This window comes from Eurytemora carolleeae, unplaced genomic scaffold (assembly GCF_000591075.1).
Source record: "Eurytemora carolleeae unplaced genomic scaffold, Eaff_2.0 scaffold183, whole genome shotgun sequence".
NCBI classification, from domain to species: domain Eukaryota; kingdom Metazoa; phylum Arthropoda; class Copepoda; order Calanoida; family Temoridae; genus Eurytemora; species Eurytemora carolleeae.
Window position 1 is genome coordinate 145,333 of NW_019396403.1, and position 27,259 is coordinate 172,591.

General features: G+C 32.0%; 1 protein-coding gene across 1 annotated transcript; it reads left to right on the plus strand.

Annotated features, from left to right (window-relative positions):
• Nucleotides 1-14,283: 14,283 nt before the first annotated feature.
• Nucleotides 14,284-25,098, plus strand: LOC111702572 (calmodulin-A). The gene is made up of 9 exons (XM_023474310.1): nt 14,284-14,393; nt 15,058-15,125; nt 18,986-19,050; nt 20,424-20,463; nt 20,945-20,989; nt 22,967-23,040; nt 23,915-23,950; nt 24,845-24,897; nt 25,088-25,098. The coding sequence occupies exons 1-9, from the start codon at nt 14,297-14,299 to the stop codon at nt 25,096-25,098; spliced, it is 489 nt and encodes a 162-aa protein (XP_023330078.1). The 5' UTR covers nt 14,284-14,296.
• The last annotated feature ends 2,161 nt before the right edge of the window (nt 25,099-27,259 follow it).

Genomic DNA, 27,259 nt, shown 5'->3' on the forward strand with positions numbered 1-27,259 from the left:
TGTAGCCGTGAGATGGCACTCTCAGAACCTATCAAAAAACCGTAGCAAGTCGTGCCGGGTCAACATAGGCCTACGTAGCCCACCCTGTGAAAGAAGATAATCAGTCTGTGTAGTCTGTGGTTCTGCTGTTAAAGCTATAGTACAGAGCTTCCCATATCATATGTGTACAGAAGTAGCAATTTCTCTGCTGTGCATCACGGGATCAAGTATTGATATCCATCATGTGTCCACCTTCGGATTAATTTAAATTCTCTCCGATATCCCGTCATGGTCATACTCTGCAGGAATACTTTTAATCTATGGATCAAGCATTGATCCTCCAATTTTAAACTACTCATATTGGATATCGAGCTACTTTTTTGTGTTTGTTTTTAATCTTTGTGAAGAAACAATCTCAAGAACTGACGAGGGTCAACCCAGACCGAAATATATTTTCATTAAATGTGGAACTAACATCTACTTTTTTACTCTACAGAGGTTTGGTCCATCACCATCACCGAATTTTAAATGTTAAAGATTAATTATATCCACACAAAAGTAGTTCCTATCTCGGAAGACTCAAAGAACTGGATATTTTCTATCTTAGTGTTCATGTGTTTTAGTGTTCATGTGTTTAGTGTTCATGTGTTTTAGTGTTCATGGGTTTAGTGTTCATGTGTTTAGTGTTCATGTGTTTTAGGGTTCATGTGTTTTAGTGTTCTTGTGTTTAGTGTTCACGTGTTTAGTGTTCATGTGTTTAGTGTTCATGTGTTTTAGTGTTCATGTGTTTTAGTTTTCATGTGTTTTAGTTTTCATATGTTTTAGTGTTCACGTGTTTAGTGTTCATGTGTTTAGTGTTCATGTGTTTTAGTGTTCATGTATTTTAGTTTTTATGTGTTTTAGTGTTCATGTATTTTAGTGTTCACGTGTTTAGTGTTCATGTGTTTTAGTGTTCATATGATTTAGTGTTCATGTGTTTTAGTGTTTACGTGTATAGTGTTCATTTGTTTTAGTATTCATGTGTTTTAGTGTTCTTGTGTTTTAGTGTTCACGTGTTTAGTATTCATGTGTTTTAGTGTTCATGTGTTTTAGTGTTTACGTGTTTAGTATTCACGTGTTAAGTGTTCACATGTTTAGTGTTCACGTGTTTAGTGTTCATGTGTTTTAGTGTTCATGTGTTTTAGTGTTCATGTGTTTTAGTGTTCACGTGTTTCGTTTTCATGTGTTTTAGTGTTCATGTGTTTTAGTGTTGTTTATGTGTTTTAGTGTTCACGTGTGTTGTGTTCATGTGTTTTAGTGTTCATGTGTTTTAGTGTTCACGTGTTTAGTGTTCACGTGTTTAGTGTTAATGTGTTTTAGTGTTCACGTGTTTAGTGTTCACGTGTAAAGTGTTCATGTGTATAGTGTTCATGTGTTCACGTGTTTAGTGTTCAATATGTGTATGTGTTTAGTGTTTTAGTGTTCACTTGTTTAGTGTTCATGTGTTTTAGTGTTCACGTGTTTAGTGTTCATGTGGTTTAGTGTTCAGGTGTTTAGTGTTCACGTGTTTAGTGTTCATGTGTTTTAGTGTTCATGTGTTTCCTGATCTGTTGTTTTCAAACTTTAAACTCTTTTTAGCCGACTTTTGTCAAAACATTTCTTGCGAAAAGTAAGCTGAAGTTTTAGTTGAAGGGTGGATGTTTTCGGCCATATCAGTTTAAGGATTTGTTTTTAAACGTTCTAACTTTTTTCCCTTTTTAATTACTTAACTTAAAGGGATTGTTAACAAATCTTGAACATTTAATGAGCAATGTTCGATAAAAAAGAGGTGAGTCCAGAAAAAATAGAAAGTTTTTATTTGTTTCTGTTATTTAGAATCAACTGTTCTCCGCATCAATATTTTTACAGAAACATCGGATAGAATCAACAATTAAGATAATTTAAAATTCGGTGATGGTGATGGACCAAACCTCTGTAGAGTAAAAAAAGTAGATGTTAGTTCCACATTTATTGAAAATATATTTCGGTCTGGGTTGACCCTCGTCAGTTCAAACGATATAATAACCATCAAAATTAAGATAATATGTGCATCGCGGGCAATACAACAAGATGACACATTGATTCCGCACACACCTGGCATATTCAATTCTTTTCAAAAGATTTGCGATTAATTTAATTTTGAAGAATGCTGACTCGCTGAGGTTTGAATACTAGGGCGTGTCAAGTATCGATAAGAATGGGCGTAACACTGTACATGGCTTGTCACAGAAGAATGGGGCTCTTTCTCCTCCGTCCTGGTGAATTTTTCACCCTTTAATAAATTTCACGCTACTCCCCCTACTCTCCTTCCTCAATCCTAACTGCGATATCTCCATCTCTTTCATTTCTCCATTTCCACTTTATTTTTGTATACCTCAGCCGTACTCCCTTCTTCTTCCCTTACCTTACCCACATTGTGACCAATGACCATGACCCAACAAATCCCCCTAGCTGTCTTGTGCTAATAAACCATTAAATATTTACGGTTATATTTCTTTATAAATTACTTCATGGGAAATCAAGGTCAACATAGGCGATATCCAAATATTGTCACTTTCTGTTCAATTTTACATCGGTTTTTATTAACTCTAATCTGTTATCCAACAAATGAGAATGATAAGATGTTGTGTTCTGCGAATTAGGCCAGTTTTTGATAGTGTTACTATAACATCTCTTGCATGAATCCCTGAATTTTTGTTCTATTACCCGATATTTACATTCGTGTATAGTCTTTTATAACTAGTGTATCCCTGTATTCCTGTATTCCTGTATTCCTGTATTCCTGTATTCCTGTATCCCTGTATTCCTGTATCCCTGTATCCCTGTATTCCTGTATTCCTGTATTCCTGTATTCCTGCATCCCTGTATCCCTATATTCCTGTATTCCTGTATTCCTGTATCCCTGTAACCCTGTATCCCTGTATCCCTGTATCCCTGTATCCCTGTATCCCTGTATCCCTGTATCCCTGTATCCCTGTATCCCTGTATCCCTGTATCCCTGTATCCCTGTATCCCTGTATCCCTGTATCCCTGTATCCCTGTATTCCTGTATCCCTGTATCCCTATATACCTGTATCCTTGTATGTATCCCTGTACCGCTATATTGCTGTATCCCTGTATGTATCCCTGTACCGCTATATTGCTGTATCCCTGTACCGCTATATTCCTGTATCCCTGTATCCCTGTACCGCTACATCCCTGTATCCCTTTATCCCTGTATTTCTGTATTCCTGTATCCCTGTACCGCTATATCCCTGTATCCCTGTATGTATCCCTGTACCGCTATATTGCTGTATCCCTGTACCGCTATATTCCTGTATCCCAGTATCCCTGTACCGCTATATCCCTGTATCCTTGTATCTAAAATGAAGATGGTACTTGTTTATTAGTAATTTAAAACCTCTATTGAAGTTTACACAATATGTTTTGAATAGGAAACTAAATGTTATCCCCCCCCCTTCCTGCCCCCCTTGCTCTCACAACAAAACCTTGTCAATCCTTTAACCCTATCCCTGCCCGGCCCCCTGCCTCCCCCCCCCCCTCCAGGTGTATCCGGTTATATCCAAGGAATTATCAAAGTTCTGGGGAAATATCTGTTGAACAACAGAAACTTCAAGAGTAGAATACAATTTAAAAAAATTTCGTGTTTCTTTGCTTTGTCGTGTACTTAATAGAACTAACAAATTATGTTTTCTTCGGTATTTTCCTATCCCTTATATCCCTTATCCTTATACCTTTGCAACCTATTGGTGTAAACATTTGATATTTTAGTTTGACTATCATTGCAAACTGGTGGTGGTACACATTTTTATAATTCAAACTTTGAATATTTGATCCAACGGAAAAATTCATAGTTTGAAATATCAACGGACTACGTCATTATGTTGCAGATCTAGATAAAAGGTTTAGAAAATTAGAGTTTGAGGCCAGAAATCAATAACTTTTGCCAGAAATCTTTGAATTGACATTTAGCTTGACTATTTTGTGTTAAATATCGAATAGAATAAATAATAAATTATCAGACAACAAAAACCAAAAACTCTATTATAGACTTGTGTGGTTTTCTTAGAATCGATTCGTCAGTATAATTCACTAATTTTTTACATCTTTGGAAACATTTTTTATTCACGTAGATTTTTTAATTCTAACATATTTCCCAACGTACCTTCTGATTAAAAACAAATTTTTAATCTTGTATTTAAAGTTTTAATGGTTTAATTAATCCTGATCTTTATTAATTAATTCAGAAATAATGTTCTCTGTGTTTTTAAAAGATTTGCATAAATTAGCAAGATCACAATCTCTCCTCAGGTTAAGAGTCAGTTTACAAAAAAGAATTGATTACAAAAGTTTTCCTCGATATTTATATCTATATCTGTTTAGTATAAACAAGTTTATAAATCATCCAATCAGTTCACTCACTTCATTTTATAATTTTTCGCGTTTTCTTAATTTCTGAAAGTAAAAAAAGTAGATGTTAGTTCCACATTTATTGAAAATATATNTATATTCCGTTCTCTTGATGTCACCATGCATAAGGTTGGCTGTCTACTATTTCTCCGTAGTGGAGAAGTAGTACAAACCCCGTGTTTCTACCTGAACCCGGAGCTAGAGCCCAGAATACGGATACTAGAACTGGAGCTACGGAGTCTATCCGTCCCAACCTCACATCTTTACACGGACAAGGAGAGCAAATAACAATATTCTAATTTACAGTTTAGTTTTGTATCTAACACTTTTTCATCCGTTTTCAAAATATTTTGAAAATCACCTAATTCCAGAATTGTATACAAGTTATTTTGTTGTTCTTTGTTAAAATATATGGAACATTAATACATCATTTATTTTTTAATGTTTCATTTACGTATTTTCATTCATTATTCCCCGAACCCTACTTTCATGTGGAACGCAAATACATGGAAATAGAAACCTGCCCCACATAAAAACATGGACAAAATAGAATTTAATCTGTAAAGTATATCTGAGAGGAATAAAGATAACTTCAGATATAATACAAGACGACCTTTAAGTCTACAGAAGTGGTTTCTGTACTTCTGCAAAGTAAGTCTTTGGTCGTTTTAAGTTAATAATTAAGTCCATTAATCTTTGAGTCTGTAAGTGAGTTCTAAGGACAGAACTGTTGTACATCCCTACAAAAAACTCTTATAAGTATTCTTGTGTTTCGTCAGCTTAAGTTAATTCCTAAAACATCTCAAAAGACCCGACTAATCAGATGCAGCAAAAAATATGATCTCGGCCAATGAGATAACCAGTCAACAAATTAGGTAAATTACAGATCTTTTGCGCTATAAATCTCGGGATCAATCATTGATCTCTTATTATATTCAGATCTACAGATTCATCTAATTCCTCAATGATATCCGGTGTTGGACAAACCCTGCAGGGATAGCTGCAGACTGTAGACTGTAGACTGTTGACTGAAGACTGTAGACTGTATAGACTGTAGACTTTAAATATCTGTATATTTTTATATTTGTCTATGTGCATAAATATTTGTCTTTTTGTCTGATTCCAACAAAGGATTCTTTTATAATTATATTTAAATTTGAAGAAACAGAAGAATTAATCTTGTCAGCTGCATCTGACCAAAATGAAGAATAAAAGTTTATCAGAGCGACATCTGTCTTCTTCCTCGCACTGTAAAACACTTCCTAACACACACAAAGAGGAGGGAAGGGGGTTAAATTAAGCTATTTATTGTAAGTTTAACTGCACTAATCTTATATAGTTTTGTATTGCAGGCAATACAATACAATTAAATCATTATCAAACGTTTGAATGTTAATAGATCATTAAAAAACATCGGTAATAATCCTATAAAGGAAGGTAACCAAAAAAGAGAACCGAGCAATGAGCATGTACGATGAAGGATGAAGGATGAATGATGAAGAACGAAAAGACGAAGGATGAAGGATGAGCATGCAGGATGTGACCTATGCGTGTAGGTTTCAGATATCAACATGTCGAGCTGTATCAGTATGGATCAATCCAGATTAATTATTTATAATCCTTCAACAATCTCAATCCGAGGATTATACTGCTACAGGTTACAATTCATAGTATTACAATCAATCCTAAGATATTACCGATAGGGAAGATATGATCGATAGAACCGATAGGCCCGATCTGACCGATATGACCAATTTGACTGATTTGACCGAAAGGTCCAATACAACCGATCTGACTACAATATGACCAATAGTTTATACAAGAGTGCATGGAAATCATCTTTCAAAATACTGTTCTACTAAATCATCTATAATCCTATATCTTGACCCTTCATCAAGGAAAATAAAAAAAAATATAAATGTGCAATGAACTGATGACGTATGGTTTATTCAAGCCCCCAAATATCATAATAAGTGGCAGAACTGATAGTGAAAATATCTAAAAATACTTAATAAACCCCCTTTCCCTTTTCCAGGGATTCATGAATCGCTAAATTGCAAAACAGGGTGGACTTCTTGCCCCCCTACAGGAGGGGGCAAGCCTTCTTAAGGGAGGGGCATGTGCCCCCCGCCCTAGTTGCGCGCCTGAACATGTCGCGATGTTGTGACATTTAACAGATTTGAATCAATAATACTTTTCAAGCATTTACACAATTTGGTAACAAAACAAGCTTTTTGTATTTGCTAGAATTTAAAGAATGAAACATTAAAAATGTAAAAAAATATATTCTGTTCCTATATTTCAAAATATTACAACTTATAAGATTGAAAAATTATAACATTTTTTTGTTCTTGCAATTAAATTGAACAAAAAACAGAGGAAAATATTTTATCTAATATGGAGAAAACTGAAAATAATACTCTCTATATTTGAAAGTATAATGTTTAAGTTATGTATAAGTATTTAAAACATATTTTAGAATATTTTGAAAGATACAAATATTTATTAGTGATTCATGCTGTAATAGATTCGCGAGATTGTGTATAGTTCAACTATCTGTATTATCTATGTTTTGATTTGACCCTGACCGGCCATTCCGGTCAATCTATATTTACCTGTATCAATAAATTAGTATAGTATGAATCGTTGTTTTAGACAGACGTATAGAGCCAGGATTGGATAGAGATTGAGTCTGGATAGACTTGCTATTAGAGTTAGAGTCAAGTATTGAGAGATTAATCGGGACCTAGATCGTTAAAATGCAATTATTCTGTAAATTATGTAAGTGCGTTTTGTTCTGAATTTTTGAATATTCTCAAATTATGAATTGTTTAAAAAGTTGGTTTATATGTTCCAAAACTTGTTCCAAACTCGAATTTGTGATATATGGCAAAAATGGAAAACCTTGAATTGTTTCGAAAATTGTATTGGCTTTTCTTGAAAATGAACGGTCACTCACATTTTTAATTTTAGAAAAGAAGTAAATAGTATTATTTGTAGTCCTCGTCGTGCTTAATATTATGTTATACATAGTTTCTTTCATTGATATTAGCTCTCGGCAAAGGAAGAGTTACTAGAATGTTGATCATAATATTTGTTCCAAACCTGACATTCAGTGTCAGGTTTAAAACATAAGCACGGATTGGAACTTTCTTCCCCTGTATTTACTATAAGTTATTGATTCATCTAGAGTGAAAAAAATGTGTAATGATCTTAAGAAACGGTCCAATTTTGAAAATGTTACCGTTAAAACATTGAATATCGATCAGTTTATTTACAATTCTTTACTTTAATGAATAATTTCTTTTTTTGAAAAAAATCTTGAAATTTTTATCATATGCTATGATGCTTCTGTTTTTTTCTTCTATAAATCTTCTTTTTTTAGGCAGGTTTTTAAGAATAAAATGAGAAAACGAAATCGGATCTATGTATAATTCTGCTTTTGTCTAAACACCAAATTCGGGGAATTTTTCCACACACCCTCTTTTCCATTTCATAATTGAGTTTTGACTCATTTTTACAAACTGTTATGGAAATAATGTTGAGTTTTAACAATTTAAAGGAAAACAACTGTCCAAAACAACTGAGTTTTGGCCACAAACTAAAATTTTCTAATCCCTATCTTTGCAACATGGCTGTGTAAACCTTTGATATTTCAAACTTGGACTATAGAAATAGATTAAAGGTCCATCCGACCTATAAGGTTTCAAAGAACTTTAAAGGTACAGGGTGTCCCAATAAACATGGGAATTCAGTGACGATTTTGATATCGTATTTTTGAATAATTCTTTGATTTAATATAGTGATACCTACTGCATGAGAAAGCAATAATCCGTAATATTTTTGTCTGCTATGTTTACAATGTGTTTGTTTATGTTACCGTTTTCATAAAATAAACTCTAGCAGACATAATAATAAGATGGCTTTTGAAATTAGGCATTGCAATGCTAATTCATAACAAAGACGTTATAGAATTCGTCACTGAATTCCCATGTTTACTGGGACACCCTGTAGTATTAAAATATAATTCTTTATGTCTTTTCTGAGCAATCATGCAGTTTTACTTCTTTTGATTCTTATTAATCAAAATAATTTAAATCCATTTTAACCTTAAACCAGTCATCATTGCATGGGAATACATGGGAATATGTAATTAATGAGATGAGTAAGGGCAGATGGATACTTGATAGTGGATAAATTAAAACGAATAGAAGACAAAATATTTATATTATATACAGGGTTATCTACAAAGAATGAGACAAAAAAGAAGACCCAAAACTTTTTATAATACGATTTCATTCTGCTGCCTACTAAATAGTCTTTTGATGGTGAATCTTTTGTGGGTATCCCTGTATATAAAGGAAATAAGTTGAAATCAAAATTTTGTTTTTACATGAAACAAAATTATCCCCCTCAAAGTCTGTTTTCCTCCTATTAAAAGCTTCTTAAGTCTTGACAAGATTTTATCTTGTGAAAAGTTTCGCTACAAATAAATTATTCATCTAAAAGGCGGCAACATTAAAAATTTGGTGTTGCAATTTGTCAAGCCAATCTCTTAAATTACTGTTGTTTACCAGACATTCATGAAAACAACTTTATAAAGAAAAAAATTATAGAACAAAAAAAGTAAAGAACAAAACAAGCGGGCTGGGGAACCCTACCCCCCCCACCTTTCATTACTTTTTTTGGGAGCGTATCGGTATATTTATTAATTTTAAGTGAAAGGTTCTAGAAAAGTCTATTTTGAAACTTGTTTGAACTGGTTGTTTTACAGTTCCAAAAATACCATTTAATTAATTGACGATTAATAAATATTTAATCCTATAATTAATTTCCTGCCTGCTGCATGAGACAGACTTTTTATTTTCTAATTATTGGGTTTTACACTCTTAATGACAGAATTAATTTGACATTTTACCAAACCAGACTTTAGACCAGCGGATATATCATCCTCTCTGCACAGTGAGTTTATAGAAAAAGAATAAAAATACTGTTTTTTGTCTCTTATAATTAAATGAACATAGGTGGACAGCTACGCAAATTAAGATGTATTTTTATTAAAACAAATGGTTTATTTTACACCCCCCCCCCCTCCTTTACTTAATTTGAGTCGTTGCTCTTAATCATGCCAGTCTTAAGAAACCGACTTTTTGCAAAAATCCTTATATCGTCGTAACCCGGAGTCGTACATCTTAAAATATACATTCTTCTAGATCGATCAGTTTAAGTTTGAAACATAATAGGTCTCAACTCTACACATCAGATTGCAAAGATATAGGGATAAGAAAATTTTTGTTTTGTGGCACTTTTTCACTTTTAAAAATTAGAATATATAATATAAAGAAACTCAGTTCTTTGATTTATTAAATTAAAGAAACAGTCCTTACTTCTGTTCAAGATCAATAAATATTTAATGAGAAAAGCATGGAAAATCGATTCTTATACATTCCAACCTTTATGGTTTATTATTACTGTGGTACAAACAGAGCTAGCTGTATAAAAAAAGATTTTCTTTTTTGAAATTTCAGTATTTTTACAAAGATCAACCATTTTTTTGTTTTTTAAACATCCATAAATTATGGATATAAACCTTAAAATCTTTCATTAGAATTAGAAGATTGAATATGTTCTTTTGCATCGAATATAGCCTTTAAATGATCGAGCTACTATATAACTGATTTAACAAAGAAAAACAAAGGAATTAAGTCTTAGCCTGCACAAAAATCAATGTTCATTATACCTATATCTCTAAAACTAGATGGTGTAAACCTTAGATATTTCAAATTTTGATTACTTGATGAATCAGAATTCATAGCTTGAAGTATCTAGGGTTGACAACATTGGGTTGTAAAGGTTAAGGGAATACAAAATCAAAGTTTGTGGCAATGACTCAATTCCTTTGAAGTGGCAGGGAACCAAGATTGAAAGAATAAAGTGTGTAGTCGTTTTGATTTTATTTGTATAAACCTGTATTTTCTGCAAAAGAAATAAAACCAAACTGTATGGAATAAACAACTGCAATTATAATGACCGTCCAAATGTGTCGTAATTGTTAATTTACGATTCTGAAGTAATCGTCTAGGTGTATTTTTGAACCCAAAAGAAGAAGACAAAAATTAACGTGGGCTTAAGCTCTTGCACCTTCATGCTTGTATTTTCTTTAAGATGGTGTTTACAGAAAAGTTTAGTTTCTTTATCTGCATCAAATGTAATCTTTTTGTTATAAATCAGAGCTTTTACAAAATAAGAAGGAAGTATCAGAGGTCTATAGGCTGAATTAGAATTAAAATCAATATTAAGAATGCATATAATTCATTTGCTAAACTGCAAAAAGGAAAAGATCCCTTCAACATTACTTGAAAAATTCAATTATTGAAAGGCATGTTTCCCCCAGGGAGTAAGGAATAGAAGGGAGATATAACTGACGGGGTTCGCCCTACCATATGATTATACATGCTTTACAGACGAAGTACTCCATTTGAATAAGAAATATTTAAATGTCGTCTTATGCACAATTACATGTATTCATATATTATATTAAATAAGATTGTTTTTATTTATTATGGTAAAGTAACTACATTTAAAAAATTAAAAGACGACCTTTAAAAAACTCTTTTTCAAATGGAGTACTTCGTCTGTAAAGCATGTATAATCACATGGTAGGGCGAACCGCGTCAGTTATATTTCCCTTCTATTCCTTACTCCCTGGTTTCCCCATTCCCCCACACACTGTAAAATGTCAAATTTGCAGGAACTTTAGAACCTTAGAACCACGAACAAAATGTTTGCTTTTTGTAGTATTAATTCTAATCCAGACACTGCACTATGGGGGGGGGGGGCTATGAGCTCAGCCCCCTGGGATCAGTGAAATATGTCAGAGGAATTTACAGGCCTAAACAGCTAGCCTCCCACCTTTGAAATACAATTTGTTAAACCCCTCTCCTTGGACGAATTTCTAAATACGCTACTGAATACCAGATTTAATAATTCACTTACGCATCAAGTTCTTTCGAAAAATACAGTTTCATTGATAAAGGTAATAAAGCGTTAATAAATTCAAGACGACATTTAAAGTTTTATCTTGTCGGAGAATACAAGGTGTCCCACATCAAATTAGACCGCGTCAATGGGTCTATATTACGATTTGGGGGACAAATCAGAAAATTTAAGAAAAATGAATCATTTTGAAGAGTTTAATAAGGCTAATAGATTTTTTTTGCAGAAAATGCTAGATTTTTTTAGTATAATTTGCGTATTTAGGTGTTAAAGATTGGAGATAATCTAATATGATATGGGACGCTCTGTATCATAAAGTATAAGGGGATATCCCTATCTATCTATGAAGTGATAGAATGCTCCCCCTAATATAAGCTTTATACAGTAAGACCAATAATACTGAAGTATAGAAAAACGACCATTTTGTCGGCACAAATTATGATATTAAATAGTTCAATGAACAGGAACTATGGATAAATAAATAAACATAGATAGCAAAATCACCAAGAATAGTACAGTCCGTGAACTAATACTTCTAGGGGTTAAAGTGTACTTCAATGATAAGCGGGGTGGTTTAGTGTTTTAATGGATTTCATAATTATTAAACCACTCAGGAGTGAATTTTATTTTGAGAATATCAAATTATTTCACTGAGCAATATATCATATTGACGAGAAATAAAGAATGGACATGGGAAGGACTAAACTATCTTAAATTTCTTTTTACAGAACTCATGTACACCACAAGTACGCAATGACAAAAGAACATCCAATGTTCACAACCGACCTAGTTAATCTATATAATAGGAATATCTTTAAAACATCTCTGTACATTTATATCTTTCAAGATGAAAAATTTCGTCTTATGCGCAATCTATCTTTATCTATGACAGGAACTCATGGCAACTGTGAAGAATGCACATGCAGATATATATTTCAACGAAAAGTTTGTTTTTTAAATTATTGATGACACTGCCTGCTTTTAAACAACATCATTGGAACATATAAGATTGCTTAAATGTTGCCTTTCTATTCCAAATTTTAATGTGTTCCATTTTACCAAAAGCAATTTTTACTTTACCAATTTCCAGAAATGTGCATTTTGTGTTTGAAACATTTAAACGAGCGCTTTTGTTATGAAATATTCCACTTAATACTAAATACTGAAGACAATTTACTGTTATTTTTGAAGTTGAAGAAATTTTCATAAGGCTCCATCATTTTTGGGTGTTAAATGTGTTTTTTTGATTATCTTCTTACACAATAATGCAATTACACTTTCCCTTCTTTTTGGAGGAATATCAATTACAAGCTACCAACCACAATTTATTATTTTCGCTAAAAAAATATTTTTTCTAAAATATTAGAAAATGATTTCTGTCTAAATATCCGTTTCTGTGTCTAGGAGTAAAGTAAATTACACTGTAATTTGATCCAGTATTCTCAGTGAGGTTCAGCCTAAACCAGTCTAATTAACAGAAGTGACCCCCCCCCCTTCCCACACTGTAATTCATTTAGTAATTATCCCGAATTTACTTATTCATGTTGTTTTTTTATTGCTCAGCTACTAATGCAGCCTAGAGTAACTTTACATTCCAAAAAATATAGAAAAATAATATGTCCCGGCCATGCAGCATGAATATGAGCAAGAGTATGTCGTCTTCATGAGATATTTACGGAATTCTTTCTTTATATGTAATTTACGATTACGATACAAATAATGTATATTTGACATCATAAAGCAACTTTTTTACCGCAGATTGAGAATCTACCGCACACAATTGCTATGTTTCACGTTGATATTGGAGTATTTAAAATCATAACTTGAGTCTAAGGTTGTCTTCCCAGTTCACAGTTTTCAGGGTCCCGGTGAATAATTATGAAATACATGGCAATTCCAAAATGTGGCTTTTTTCTGGTTTACTAATTACGTTCAACTTTCACTTTATTAAATAAAACCAATGTATGGTATGTTTGTAATTTTTACAATATAAACTTAGATACCAAAGATCAAAAACGTTTCTCGATAGTTATGTTTAGTCGATAGGCTCACAGTATATAAATAATCAAATAAGTTCTGTGAATAAGCAAGTTCAAACACATGACCAAATAACTTTTATTTGGGATTAATGTCTGGGTGTTTTTATAATATGTTACCTTTAGCTAGGCAAACGTAACGCACGGAAAGATAAAAATGTAACGGCTAACATGGGTTCCTCAGATTCCCCTTTTAGAGACAGAAAACTCTTTAATAGCTGAGTAATGGAAGATTTTTAAGATACCACTGGCAACGCCGGGTATTTTGGCAAGTCATTGATAAAATATATTAAGTTTATATATTAGACTGAGGACTGAAGAAATAATAATAATTTTACTAGTTGCGCATTGATAGGAGAGGGAGTGGGAGTAGGAAACTTGGAAAAGAAACTTTAATGATTTATGATAAGTAAATAATTAGTAAATTTTCTTGAATAAATTATAAATAAATAAGTGAATACTTGATTAGCCAGTATGAATGCACGTTTATAAAACTTAAAGACTAAAGACAAGTTTTTCCAAAATGTCAAAATCTAGCAATTACTCTATTCGTCGTTAATTATGCACAGACATATACGAATTTCTTTGTAGTCCGATGGATTATGTTTTCTTTTTATATTATTTTCCAAAGTCTGAAAATTTATTAGCTACCAAAAATCCTCACACGGTCAAAAAATATCATTTTTTCCAAGGAAAAACCTTTAATCGCTCCAAATTGAAAGTTTCGGCTATGATTGATATCGAAATCGGAAGTTAAAAACAGTGTTATTTTATACAAAAATTCCGACCTCGGCTTAAAAAATGAAATTAAAAAAAACCCACTTTGAATCGCAAAATTTTAAACTTAAAATGAATTGATGAAAAAAGATTACAAAATGTCCTGGATGAATAGTATCCTCTGGGAATCAAACAAATCCAAACCAAACAGGAAAAAAAGCCTCTTTTACCCTGAAAGTAAGTTTCATGTTAATCGTCATATTAATTTTAAAAATAATCCTTTTTTTATATAGCCCGATATTTATGAAACAGATAAATTGATATAAGATGTTATTCAGAGCTATTTATGTGCTACCTATACCCCTTTCAACACTTTTCTCGATCGTTTCATTAATAACCTTAACTAAATTTTAATTATTTGCGACAAAGCTTATCAAAATAAGTTTATATAATTCTAGGCAATTATTCAAAGTTTAGGGATTATGAAATTCGCGTTTACGATCATATATATTTTATTAAAACAATATTCCACATTCTAATATAAATAAATTGGCATTTTGATTTAAAGCTATCCATAAAGCAGAAAAAGTGTAATTTTTTATTATGGTTTGAGTTTATTTCTAACATGATGTATTTCAGAATTAAGTATTTGCAACATACTCAAATTTTCTAATCCTTAAATCTTTGCAGCTTAATGGTTTAAACAGCTTTGATATTTTAAACTTAAATTATTCAATCTAACGCAATTCATAGTTTGAAATATCTGAGGTCTTCAACAATTGGTTTCAAAGAAATAGTGTTTAGAAAATCAGACTCAAGACTCTTCTTTTGTTCTTTAACTTCTAGACTATTACAAATTATGAATATAAATAAATATTTAATCATTTTTTTAAATGTTTAGGTCCCAGTCTTAGTAGAACATTTCCCCTAATTCCACAGACCCGCCCACTCATACCTAATATAGACAAGGTAACTAGGGTTAAATATAGACACGGTAACTAGGGTTAGATATAGACAAGGTAACTAGGGTTAAATATAGACACGGTAACTAGGGTTAGATATAGACAAGGTAACTAGGGTTAGATATAGACAAGGTAACTAGGATTAAATATAGACAAGGTAACTAGGGTTAAATATAGACAAGGTAACTAGGGTTAAATATAGAAAAGGTAACTAGGGTTAAATATAGACAAGGAAACTAGGGTTAAATTTAGACAAGTTAACTAGTGTTAAATAAAGACAATGTAACTAAGGCTAAATAAAGACAACAGGAGCGTACGAGGGTGGGCACGCGTGAGTGGGGGGTTCGGAGGCGCGGCCCCCCCTCGCACGCCACTGATAGACAAGGTAACAATAGGTTAAATAAAGACAAGGTAACTAGGGTTAAATATGCTAGGGTTAAATTTGTATTAAATATATAAATAAATAATTAATACAAAGTTACCATTAAATGAAATTTTTATTGTATTCCGTGCGTTTAGATATTTTATTCGTGATACCAAACACATCATTTTTCATGGAATTGTTTCTGTAAATTGAATCCTTGATAAAAATATTTATTCAAAATAAAAAAAAACTTTTATCCAATTGTAGGTTCACAAAAGAAAGGCTTTTCAATGTTTATTTAAAACGGAATCAAATTACAAATTTTTAGAACAATTAAGTACAGCTGACACTTTAATCATGATGTGCAAACAAAAGATATTTTTTAATTGCATTTATTTTTTAATTTACAACATACAAACGTGAGGTCAATTCTAAATTTTATAAATATTTTCAATAATTGAATAAATATTTCTCTATAATACAATGACGAAAAAATGAAAAAAGTCGATATAAAAAAATCAAAAAAACATGAATAAGCCCTTTACTTGCTGATATAAAATTCTGTATTATCCAAGTACAAAACCCCGTCTAACCACTATCTAAGACCTCCTAGATATACATCCTCATATCCTCTAATCCTCTCCACCCCGCCGTATCCTCGTATTCTTCTCTTCAGTAGATTCAAATCTCCCGCGCTATTCCTAGTACCCTTGTGTTTATTAAACACGTATATCCGGTTATTTTAGCACGTGCCCACGCCGTGCTCTTTTTCTATCGCGTTCTCAATTAAGTATCAAGATTTTCGACCTGTGGTTTGAATCAATGGATTCGGACGACAGAGAGTTACAGATCAGAGAGGTACTAGTAGCTACTAATCGTATATTTTAGAAGAAAAAAAAACTCGACAAAAGCTATTGCAAGGAAAACATTCATGGAGTATTTAGAATAAAAATCGCTAAGCAGAAAAATTATTCCCACATTTTTGATGCAAAACTTTATAACTTTGTGCACACAGTAAAGAAGGACACAAATTCACTTTGATTTAACCATTTTAAATGAGAAAATTACCCGTAAAATCTTATTATTCTTCACAAAAATGGAAAGGATAAAAGATAAAATGAGGAAATATATCTATAATAAATATGGATGAAAAGAGAAGTTTTATTGAATCTATTGGATTAAATTGTATTTTATGAATAAATTGAAAAAATATATCAATTGAATTCAGTACCCTCGAAACCATCGATCAACAATTTAACAAATTTTCTGAAATGTAACATTGAACATTCTAGTGTAATTTCGCAAATTTGTGATAAAAATACAAGAAAAAAAAAATGATAAAATTGAAACCATATTTTACAAAGTTTAATATTTGTTGTCGCTAAATGATCTCCTAGTATTACATAGATTTGATCGATGTAAGTTATATGTAGATACATTGCACTATATATTTTTATACATATACATATCAACTTTGCAATGTACAAGTCTTATCATGCACAACATTATCAGAGTAAGTTCAAATCTTCTAAAATCTTTTGAAATGATACAAAGTAATGTTAAAGAGAATTTATAAAAATGTAAATGAAAAGAAATTGAAAAAACGTCATAAACTATTTCAAAATAAAGATTTTAGAAAAGTTGTGACAAAAAAACTGTCAATTTTTATAAACGAGTATATATGGTACCGTTGGTAAACGTCATCTTGACATTTTAGATTTGCTATAGTTAATCTTGAAAGTAAAACTATATATTGCATGATACTGAAAATTATCTTAATTTTATGATTAGATTATTATCGGACATATACGTCTTGAATATAGATTAAGGCATTATCATAAAACTATTATTTACAGCTTCTCTTAGGATAAGGAAGAGGGATAGGTCGGTTTATTGGAGGATATGATAGGAATAGGAGAAAGGGATTGGAGGATATGATAGGTATAGGAGAACTAGATTGGAGGATTAGACAGATTTAGGAGAAGGAGATAGGAGGATAGGATATGTATACGAGAAGTAGATTGGAGGTTAGGATAGGCAAAGGAGAAGGAGGAGGACGGATAAGTATGGGAGAAGTAGGTATAAGAGAAGGGGATTGGAGGATAAGATAGGTATATGAGATGGGGATTGGAGGATATGATAGGTATAGGAGAAGGGGATTGGAGGATAGAATAGGCATAGGAGAATAGGATTGTAGGATAGGATTAGGAGAAGGGGATTAGAGGATAGGATAGGTAAAGGAGAAGGGGAATGGAGGATAAGATAGGTATAGGAGAAGGGGATTGGAGGATATGATAGGTATAGGAGAAGGGGAATGGAGGATAGGATAGGTATTGAAGAAGGGGATTGGAGGATAGGATAGGCATAGGAGAATGGGATTGTAGGATATGATAGGTATAGGAGAAGAAGATTGGAGGATAGGATAGGTATAGGAGAAGGGAAATGGAGGATAGGATAGGTATAGAAGAAGGGGATTGGAGGATAGGATAGGCATAGGAGAATGGGATTGTAGGATAGGTATAGGAGAAGGGGATTGTAGGAAATGACAGGTATAGGAGAAGAAGATTGGAGGATAGGATAGGTATAGGAGAAGGGGATTGGAGGATATGATAGGTATAGGAGAAGGGGAATGGAGGATAGGCTAGGTATAGCTAGGAGAAGGGGATTGTAGGATATGATAGGTATAGGAGAACTAGATTGGAGGATTGGACGGATTTAGGAGAAGGAGATAGGAGGATAGGATAGGCGTAGGAGAAGTAAGTTGGAGGATAGGAGGCATAGGAGAAGGAGGAGGGCGGATAAATATGGGAGATGTATATAAAATGATAGGATATGTATAAGAGAAGAGGATTGGAGGAAAGGAAAGGTATTGAAGAAGGACGGAAAGGTATATGAGTATAGGTATAGGAGAGGGAGATAGGAGGATAGCATAAGCACAGGAGAAGGAGAAAGAGGGATAGTTATATGAGAACAGGTATAAGTATAGGAGGATAATATATAGTAAGGGGGAAGAAGGGATAAGTGAATTAGGATAGGTATAAGTATTTGAGGATAGGATAGGTGTAGGAGAAAGAGTAGAGAAAGGAGGGATATTAGTAAAAGGAAGCCAAACTGAAACCGGTTGGTTTTGATAGTATTTTATTTCATTAAATTTAGTGGTTTTAAATGTATTTTGCACTTTATAGGATGATATGATATATGTATATAGATATAGATATAGATTAATATATGCAATGTATAGATATTTTCCAATGATAAAAAAAACTAAGTTCTTAAAACAAAATTACATTTTCTAATCCCTTTAACTTTGCAACCTGACGGTGTAAACCTTTGATGTGTTTCAAACTAGACCATTTTATCAAACATAATTCATAGTTTGTACCATCAAAGATCTACGACATCGGGTAGCAAAGATCAGAATTTGTGGTTAAATCTCAATCTTTAGCTTTAGAGAGGGTAAATTCAATGAAAACATTTTTATCTTACACATTGCTATTATTTAGGCAACAGAAGGGTTGTCTGAGGAAAAATTAGAAGAATATCGAGATATTTTCTCTTTCTTTGACAGGTCAGGAAATAGATCTAAATTAAAGGGAGCCAACGCGATAATTAAAAGGGGTATGGATTGAACTATAATTAAAATCGATTAAGATTTTGGATTCCATGTGAAGAGATTTTTTTAAAACCCGTTCAAGACTCATTCCAATCTCAACATTAGGAAGAAATTTTATTTACAATAAAGAATTAGCAGACCTGCGAACTTATTTGGTTGCAGACATTGCCAACCTTCGTAAAAAGGAATTGTGTTATTTAAAGCATTAATATTTCAAATTTAGAAAAATTCTACTTAGTTTGAAGTAGTCAGACCCCAAACTTATGTTACCAGTAGTTTTCAGTTTAAATCAAAACCTAAATAGTTTAATTAATACATTAGAACTTCTGTTGCATTTATAATCAAAGTTTCACAATAAACACTTTCTTTAAGATGCATTCTTAGAAATTAAATTATTTTGAACTAAACCTCTTTCTAGAGAAGATTAAAGTTAAAATCTAGAGAAGATTGAAATTAAATCTAGAGAAGATTGAAATTAATATCTAGAGAAGACCCACATTAAAATCTAGAGACGATTAAAATTAAAATCTAGAAAGATTAAAATTAAAATCTATAGAAAAGATTCAAATCAAAATCTAAAGAAGATTGAAATTAAAGTCTAGAGAAGACTAAAATTAAAATCTAGAGAAGATTAAAATTAAAATCTAGAGAAGATTAAAATTAAAATCTAGAGAAGATTGAAATTAAATCTAGAGAAGATTGAAATTAATATCTAGAGAAGACCCACAATAAAATCTAGAGACGATTAAAATTAAAATCTAGAAAGATTAAAATGAAAATCTATAGAAAAGATTCAAATTAAAATCTAAAGAAGATTGAAATTAAAGTCTAGAGAAGACTAAAATTAAAATTTACAAAAGATTAAAATGAAAATCTATAGAAAAGATTCAAATTAAAATCTAGAGAAGATGTAAATCCAAATCTTAGGTCGAATCCAATAGTTTAAAGACAATTCAGTTACTACTTTTTAAAGATTTTCCAAAACAAATCTATGAACTTTTCAATAGAAATTTAAAAGCAATTCAAATAAAAAGGAAATGCATATTAATCGCCACTAAAATTAATTTTTAATTCTTATATCTTTGCAACCAAATGTAGTAGACCCTTGATAATTCAAACTATGAATTCTGCTAAATCAAGAAGTCAAAATTTAAAATGTCAAAGATTTAAATAATCAGGTTGCAAAATTCTTTGCCACAAACTCCAATTTTCTAATCCCATATCTTTTTAACTGGGGAAGATAAGCATTTTCATAATTGAGAATTAAACTTTGTTTTGATCAGATGAAGGCTTCAAGGCTATCGTTTGAATAATGAATATATTTTCAGGGATGGAGGTGGGACGATTACTACAGTAGAGCTGGGCCAGGTTAAACAAATTCTTCTTTACAAAAATAGCATCTCAATAAAATGACTTTTGGAAAAATTTCTGGGCGCGGGGCAATTTATCTTATCTGTTTAAACAACATATATTTTATAAAATTTCTTGAAATGATAAAGAATCTACAATTTTCAATTTTATTCCAGTTTATCACCCTTTAAGGACCTGAATTAGTGAATTAATCATTTTTTACAAATGATAAACTAGCTAAAATATAAATGACAGTTTAAAAAAAATGCTAAAAAAATCACACTCTGTAAGGATGGTACACAAGGGGGGGGGGGATTTCTTTGCGCCCAGCAGCCCTCCCCCCCCTGGGAAAAAAGTTCTTTGCAAAATGAGTCCTGAAAGCATCTAGTTAGTAATGCAAAAAAACTTACTTTTAATTTATTTATGACGACATTTAAAAATTTAATTATTACCAATGGGGACGATTCGAAGTTTTTAAACTAAAACTGAAATTTTCAAGGTGATGCGGACATTTGGCTGGACACCTACAGAAGGAGAGCTTCAAGTACAGATATTACAGCTTTACAGGGGGACCAGTCAATACATCAGTCTTATTACAGCTTTACAGGGGGACCAGTCAATACATCAGTCTTATTACAGCTTTACAGGGGGACCAGTCAATACATCAGTCTTTTTACAGCTTTACAGAGGGACCAGTCAATACATCAGTCTTTTTACAGCTTTACAGGGGGACCAGTCAATACATCAGTCTTTTTACAGCTTTACAGAGGGACCAGTCAATACATCAGTCTTTTTACAGCTTTACAGGGGGACCAGTCAATACATCAGTCTTTTTACAGCTTTACAGAGGGACCAGTCAATACATCAGTCTTTTTACAGCTTTACAGGGGGACCAGTCAATACATCAGTCTTTTTACAGCTTTACAGAGGGACCAGTCAATACATCAGTCTTTTTACAGCTTTACAGGGGGACCAGTCAATACATCAGTCTTTTTACAGCTTTACAGAGGGACCAGTCAATAAATCAGTCTTTTTACAGCTTTACAGGGGGACCAGTCAACAAATCAGTCTTTTTAAAGCTTTACAGGGGGACTAGTCAACAAATCGTTTTTTTGTACAGCTTTACAGGGGGACCAGCCAAAAAATCATTTTTTTTACAGCTTTACAGGGGGACCAAACAAATCAGTCTTTTTACAGCTTTCAGGGGGACCAGTCAACAAATCAGTCTTTTTAAAGCTTTACAGGGGGACTAGTCAACAAATCAGTCGTTTTACACAGCTTTACAGGGGGACCAGCCACCAAATCAGTCTTTTTACAGCTTTATGGGGAACAGACAACAAATCAGTCGTTTTACAGCTTTACATGGGAACCAGTCAACAAATCAGTCATTTTACAGCTTTACAGAGCCAACAAATCAGTATTTTTACAGCTTTACAGGGGGACCAGCCAACAAATTAGTCTTTTTACAGCTTTACAGGGGGACCAGCCAACAAATCAGCCTTTAACAGTTTTACAGGGGGACCAGTCAACAAATCAGCCATTTTACAGCTTTACAGAGCCAACAAATCAGTCTTTTACAGCTTTACAGGGGGACCAGTCAATAAATGAGTTTCTTACAGCTTTACAGGGGGGCCAGTCAATAAATAAGCTTTTTTTGACAGCTTTACAGGGGGAATAGTCTTTTTACAGCTTTACAGGGAAACAAGCCAACAAATCATTCTTTTACTGAGGGATCAGTCAATAAATCAGTCTTTTACTGAGGGATCAGTGAACAAATCAGTCTTTATATGAAGAAGAATTCAGAAATTAAACGAGGTCAACTTCAAGGCTAATCTCGCGAGTTACTTTATTATATCTCTTTTTTTGTAGAAATTCACAAGTAAGTTTTTTTTTTGACTCTTTTCATATAAAGAGTTCATTAAAATTACGATTTTTATAAATTTTTATATGGAACCAAAAATTAGGCTTTATAAAATATACTTAATTAATTCAGAAACAGGCTGTTTGAAGTAAAAATGCTAAGCTTAGCGAGAATACTCTTATTATTTTCTTATTTGTTAATGAAAGCAAAGTAAAATATGTAAAAAAAGTATATAAAAATGTGTGTAAAGATACCATTTTATAATCACTATTTTGATTAAATGTATTAGTAAACAAATGATCTGTTATTTCTTGTAATTAGTTAATTACACTGCTGCTAGAAAGCTAGATAATTGAATTAATCAATATACAATACAGGTTGATAATAAAAAGAATTGGATGATGAATATCCACGGGTAAAAATGAAGAGTTTTGATAAATAAATGGATCCATTTCTAGGATAGTTGAAGAAATAAATGACAATGGTTGAATGAATAAATGTTAAGGAGTTAAACTATATTTGGCAGTCTACCCTGAAACCATCCTTTCCTCTTTTTAAGAAGTGGTTCAATCAGTTGGATCAGGATAATGTTAAGGGATTAATGTCTAGGAGCTGATTAATGAGATAAATCAGGATGGGAATGAATGAATGAATGTCTAGGAGCTGATTAATGAGATAGATCAGGATGGGAATGGATGTATCAGCTTTAATGAATTTGTGTGGCTGATGACTAGGTATAGTAAAGAAGTAAATTGAAAAGATGTTAAATCAATTTTGTTTATTTGTTAACCAAGGAAATAATTCTAGACTTTAAAGATTTAAGATTATGCTACAATATTACAATAAATGGTGTAAATGATACTGTAAAAATAAAAATATTTCCAAAAAAGTCTATTTTTATTTATTTTGTATTTCCTTAATTTATAGGTAATCGTGTATTCCTGAAATGCTTCTACGAATCAATAGTTTTTAAATAATTAATAAATAACTCCCCCTAGTTTTATTATGCAAGTAAATGTCATCATGAACTATCAGGAAGCTAGACATGTATAAAGAGTATACAGGGGTAACCAGAATACTCTGGAACGATTATCGTATATTTTCTTTGTTTGATTTTAAATATTGTAACATCTGATACACGCTATTCAAATTTTAAAAGTATGATATTTTGTAATAAAAAAGAAAGTAAGATGGCGTCAATGTATTCCACTGATTTCTGGTTAACACTGTATGAAAAAGTTTTCCGTGATTTTATTTTTAAATCACTGGTAAAATTATTTGCTTAATTAATGCATCAATAACACACTTGATGTCTTAACATTCACAATTTTATAAGATGGACTGTACAAAAAAAGTAATTTTAGACCCGTCTTTATTCGTTGACAAACCCTACAAACCTTTTCTTTGGTAAACATCTCTTTGCATTTATATACTCATATTAAATCAATAATATGTGTACATATTATTGTACACAATTCAGTGTGCATACATCGACTTTAGCGGTTTGTACATCGAATTGTGACTTACGAACAGACATAGATAAAAACTTGATCTAGTAGAGATTAGTAACTATTATATTTTACTTTTAATTTTAAATATTTTATTTAGGGAAATCCATGATACTGATATAGAAGAAGAAATACGGTACAAAAATTATCTTTTTTACATTGACTTTATTGAATGTTTAATGATAGAATATAATTCATTCTTCACTTCGCTTAATCGGTGTTTTTATAACTTTTATCATTTTAGTTTTGGAACCTAGAAAAATAATTTTAAAGTAAGAATGTCACAGGATATCTGTTTAGCTTTGATTAAAATAAACTGATGCTGCACTTTTTCAGCCTAATACAGAGTGTGGCACTAAGCATGAAAGTAGCAAGAAGATTTGAAATTTGTCTTTAATCTTTAAATTTGTTCTTGACATTTCAAAGTTGTATAATAAGGTTGGTTACTCTCGATGCGCTCCAATGTACGGAAAATGTCGTCACCTCAGATAGATAGATAAAAACCTAAAATGACGTAACTCTCGCCTCTATATCCAGTGACGTCAAATTATAGTTTTTATCTTAGGAGACGACATATTCCGTACATTGAAGCGGTCGAGTAACCAACCTTATTATACAACCTTGTGACATTCAGTCGTCAATGATTATTGAAAAACGAAAACCACAAAAATCATCGAGTCATTTCTGAAATGTGGTCAACCAAATTTGTGTTGTTAATATTACTGGAGATACTAAGGATTCTGTTCAGTATTCAATTTTAAACCAATAATGTCCAAATCTAAATAAAATTCTTCATATCTCCGGTAATAATGAAATCAGACCACATTTTGAAAATGCCAAGACTATGGGTATTTTTTATCATTATTTATTAACTCTAGAATTTTACTCGTAAAATTAGGTTTAAGAGTAAAGTACGCATATTATTTCAAAGATAAAAGACGACCTACAAGTTATCTTGCTAAAGTCATGTTTCGTAGGACACCCGGTATTTACCAAAAACAAATTTATTTTAATATTTTAAAATTTTTAGTGAGGCATTTCGTGTTTTTGATAGAGAAGGTCACGGATTCATAACTGCTCTAGGTATACAATACACTATACAGCCTTACAGGGATATAATTTATGTTTCAAGGTGTCTCAGAGTTATAATTTATTAAAACAATAGGGTGTCCCAGAATATAGGAATATAGTTTGAAAATACAAGGAGCAAGAGAATAAAGGGATAACATGGATAACAATTTCTGAGAAACAATAACGATTACGTTTTATTTAGCTTTTTTGTAGACATCTTGCTAATAAACAAATATCTCTGAATAAATGTTGTTACCAGTAACTACTATTGTATATCATACCCCTGATTTTCATTGTTTAAAGAGACTGTTCACGTTATTTCAAGTAATTATCCATGAAAAAGTTTCACAAGATTAACAACCAAGGTTGTATAATAAGGTTGGTTACTCTCGATGCGCTTTTAATGTACGGAAAATGTTGTCTCCTAATATAGATCGAGAATAACCAACCTTATTATACAACCTTGTTAACAACTGAAATATTAACTATTCAAACCGTTATATATATATAAATATCCATATGTGAGCAAAGAGCTGTAGCCTGTATAATATAGATGTTATATTGAATATGTTACCCACAAAGGATGAAACTGTACAGACGACCAAAAACTATTACGATTTGAAACTTGATTTTTGGTTTCCGCATTCAATACAGTATTTATATGGTTCACTTAATATTTAAGCACAGAAATAAACCAGTTTCGGCCTACAAGGAAACTTGAATGCAAGAAAACGGACTATATAAGGAAACTTGTATGCAAGAAAACGGACTATACAAGGAATCTTGAATGCAAGAAAACGGACTACAAGGAAACTTGAATGCAAGAAAAGGGACTACAAGGAAACTTGAATGCAAGAAAACGGACTAAGCTAATTCCGTCTTTTAAGTCTCATCCTTTGTGGGTAACCCTGTATGTCAGCTGGTTTTTAATAGACGTTAAATTGATTTCAGAAAGTGTCCATTTTATTCTGTCGACTACTGTACTGTACCGACTACAGACAGTTTTCTAATAGTTGAATGGAGATAAATATTTGATGTTGGAAGAATAGAATGAATAATTGATTCATCAATCTAAACAAGAGTTGTTGTTTTTATAATCCAAGTTTTTCTTACAGTTTAATTTTATTTTTATCAAACTTTAATAAGTGTTGCAATATATATATATATAAAGTTGTAATCTCTGTTTGTCTGTCTGTTTGGTTGTCCAATCATAACTCAGGGATCCCTGGACCGATTAGCCTAAAATTTTGATTGGGGAACTCAAGAGAGCCACGGGAATGTGATTAGCTTGATTTTGAGATTCTAAAATGAGTAAGTCGACTTTTATAGCGAAAATTTAGTTTCCATGTAAAATCGTTCTAGGGTGATTAAATGGTGGGAGTAACTATGAGTATTGAGTAACCTTGACAGCTCTGGGTTCCCAAGCTAGTAATAACTAAAACTGAAACTGCATTTATTAAAATCTTGAAAAGGTTAGATGATAAAAATATTCTACGATAATAATGAGTCAATAAGGTCTTACAGAAGCTGATCACTTTCCTTAAAATGCAACCTAAAGTTGTAGACCTTTGATATTTCTAACTTTGACCCTAGCTTGGTTTAGAATAATTTGTAGTTTTTAATATTAAAAGTCTGCAACTTCAAGTATACTCTTTTATACCATAAGAGTTTTGTCCCTAGGAACTGTTAAATGAAGCTGATTATGTTATTTAGGAGCTGATAAATGAAACTGATTATATTATTTAGGAACTGTTAAATGAAGCTGATATTGTTGTTTAGGAGTTGATAAATGAATCTGATTATGTTGTTTAGGAGCTGCTAAATGAATCTGATTATGTTGTTTAGGAGCTGATAAATGAAGCGGTATATGTTGTTTAGGAGCTGCTAAATGAAGCTGATTATGTTGTTTAGGAGCTGCTAAATGAAGCTGAATAAGTTGTTTAGAAGGTGATAAATGAAACTGATTATGTTGTTTAGAAGGTGATAAATAAAGCTGATTATGTTGTTTAGGAGCTGAAAAATGAATCTGATTATGTTGTTTAGGAGCTGATAAAAGAAGCTGATTATGTTGTTTAGGAGCTGATAAATGAAGCTGATTATGTTTTTAGGAGCTGATAAATGAAGCTGATATTGACGGTGATGGAAATGTAAACTATGAAGAATTTGTGACTATGTTGTTTAAGGTAAAGTCTAGGGTCATGAATATTGAATAAAACGCAAATCAGAAAAGAAAACACGTAAAACGTTGATAAATGTTTATAAAAAGATTGTTAATCTTTTAATTGTTGTAATATTCCTAAAACATCAAAAGTTAAGAATTTACTTTTAGAAATTAAAGTTCAAAAAGTTTCATGAGACATTTCTTCTTCTCCAC

What these genes read in the sequence shown, in the direction of transcription:
- LOC111702572 (XM_023474310.1), top strand. Translation starts at nt 14,297, where the DNA reads ATGAAAAAAGATTACAAAATGTCCTGGATGAATAGTATCCTCTGGGAA. An exon ending in ATTTTCTCTTTCTTTGACAG is followed by an intron (nt 19,051 to 20,423) that starts GTCAGGAAATAG and finishes ATATATTTTCAG; the next exon opens with GGATGGAGGTGGGACGATTA. An exon ending in CTACAGAAGGAGAGCTTCAA is followed by an intron (nt 20,990 to 22,966) that starts GTACAGATATTA and finishes ATGAATGTCTAG; the next exon opens with GAGCTGATTAATGAGATAGA.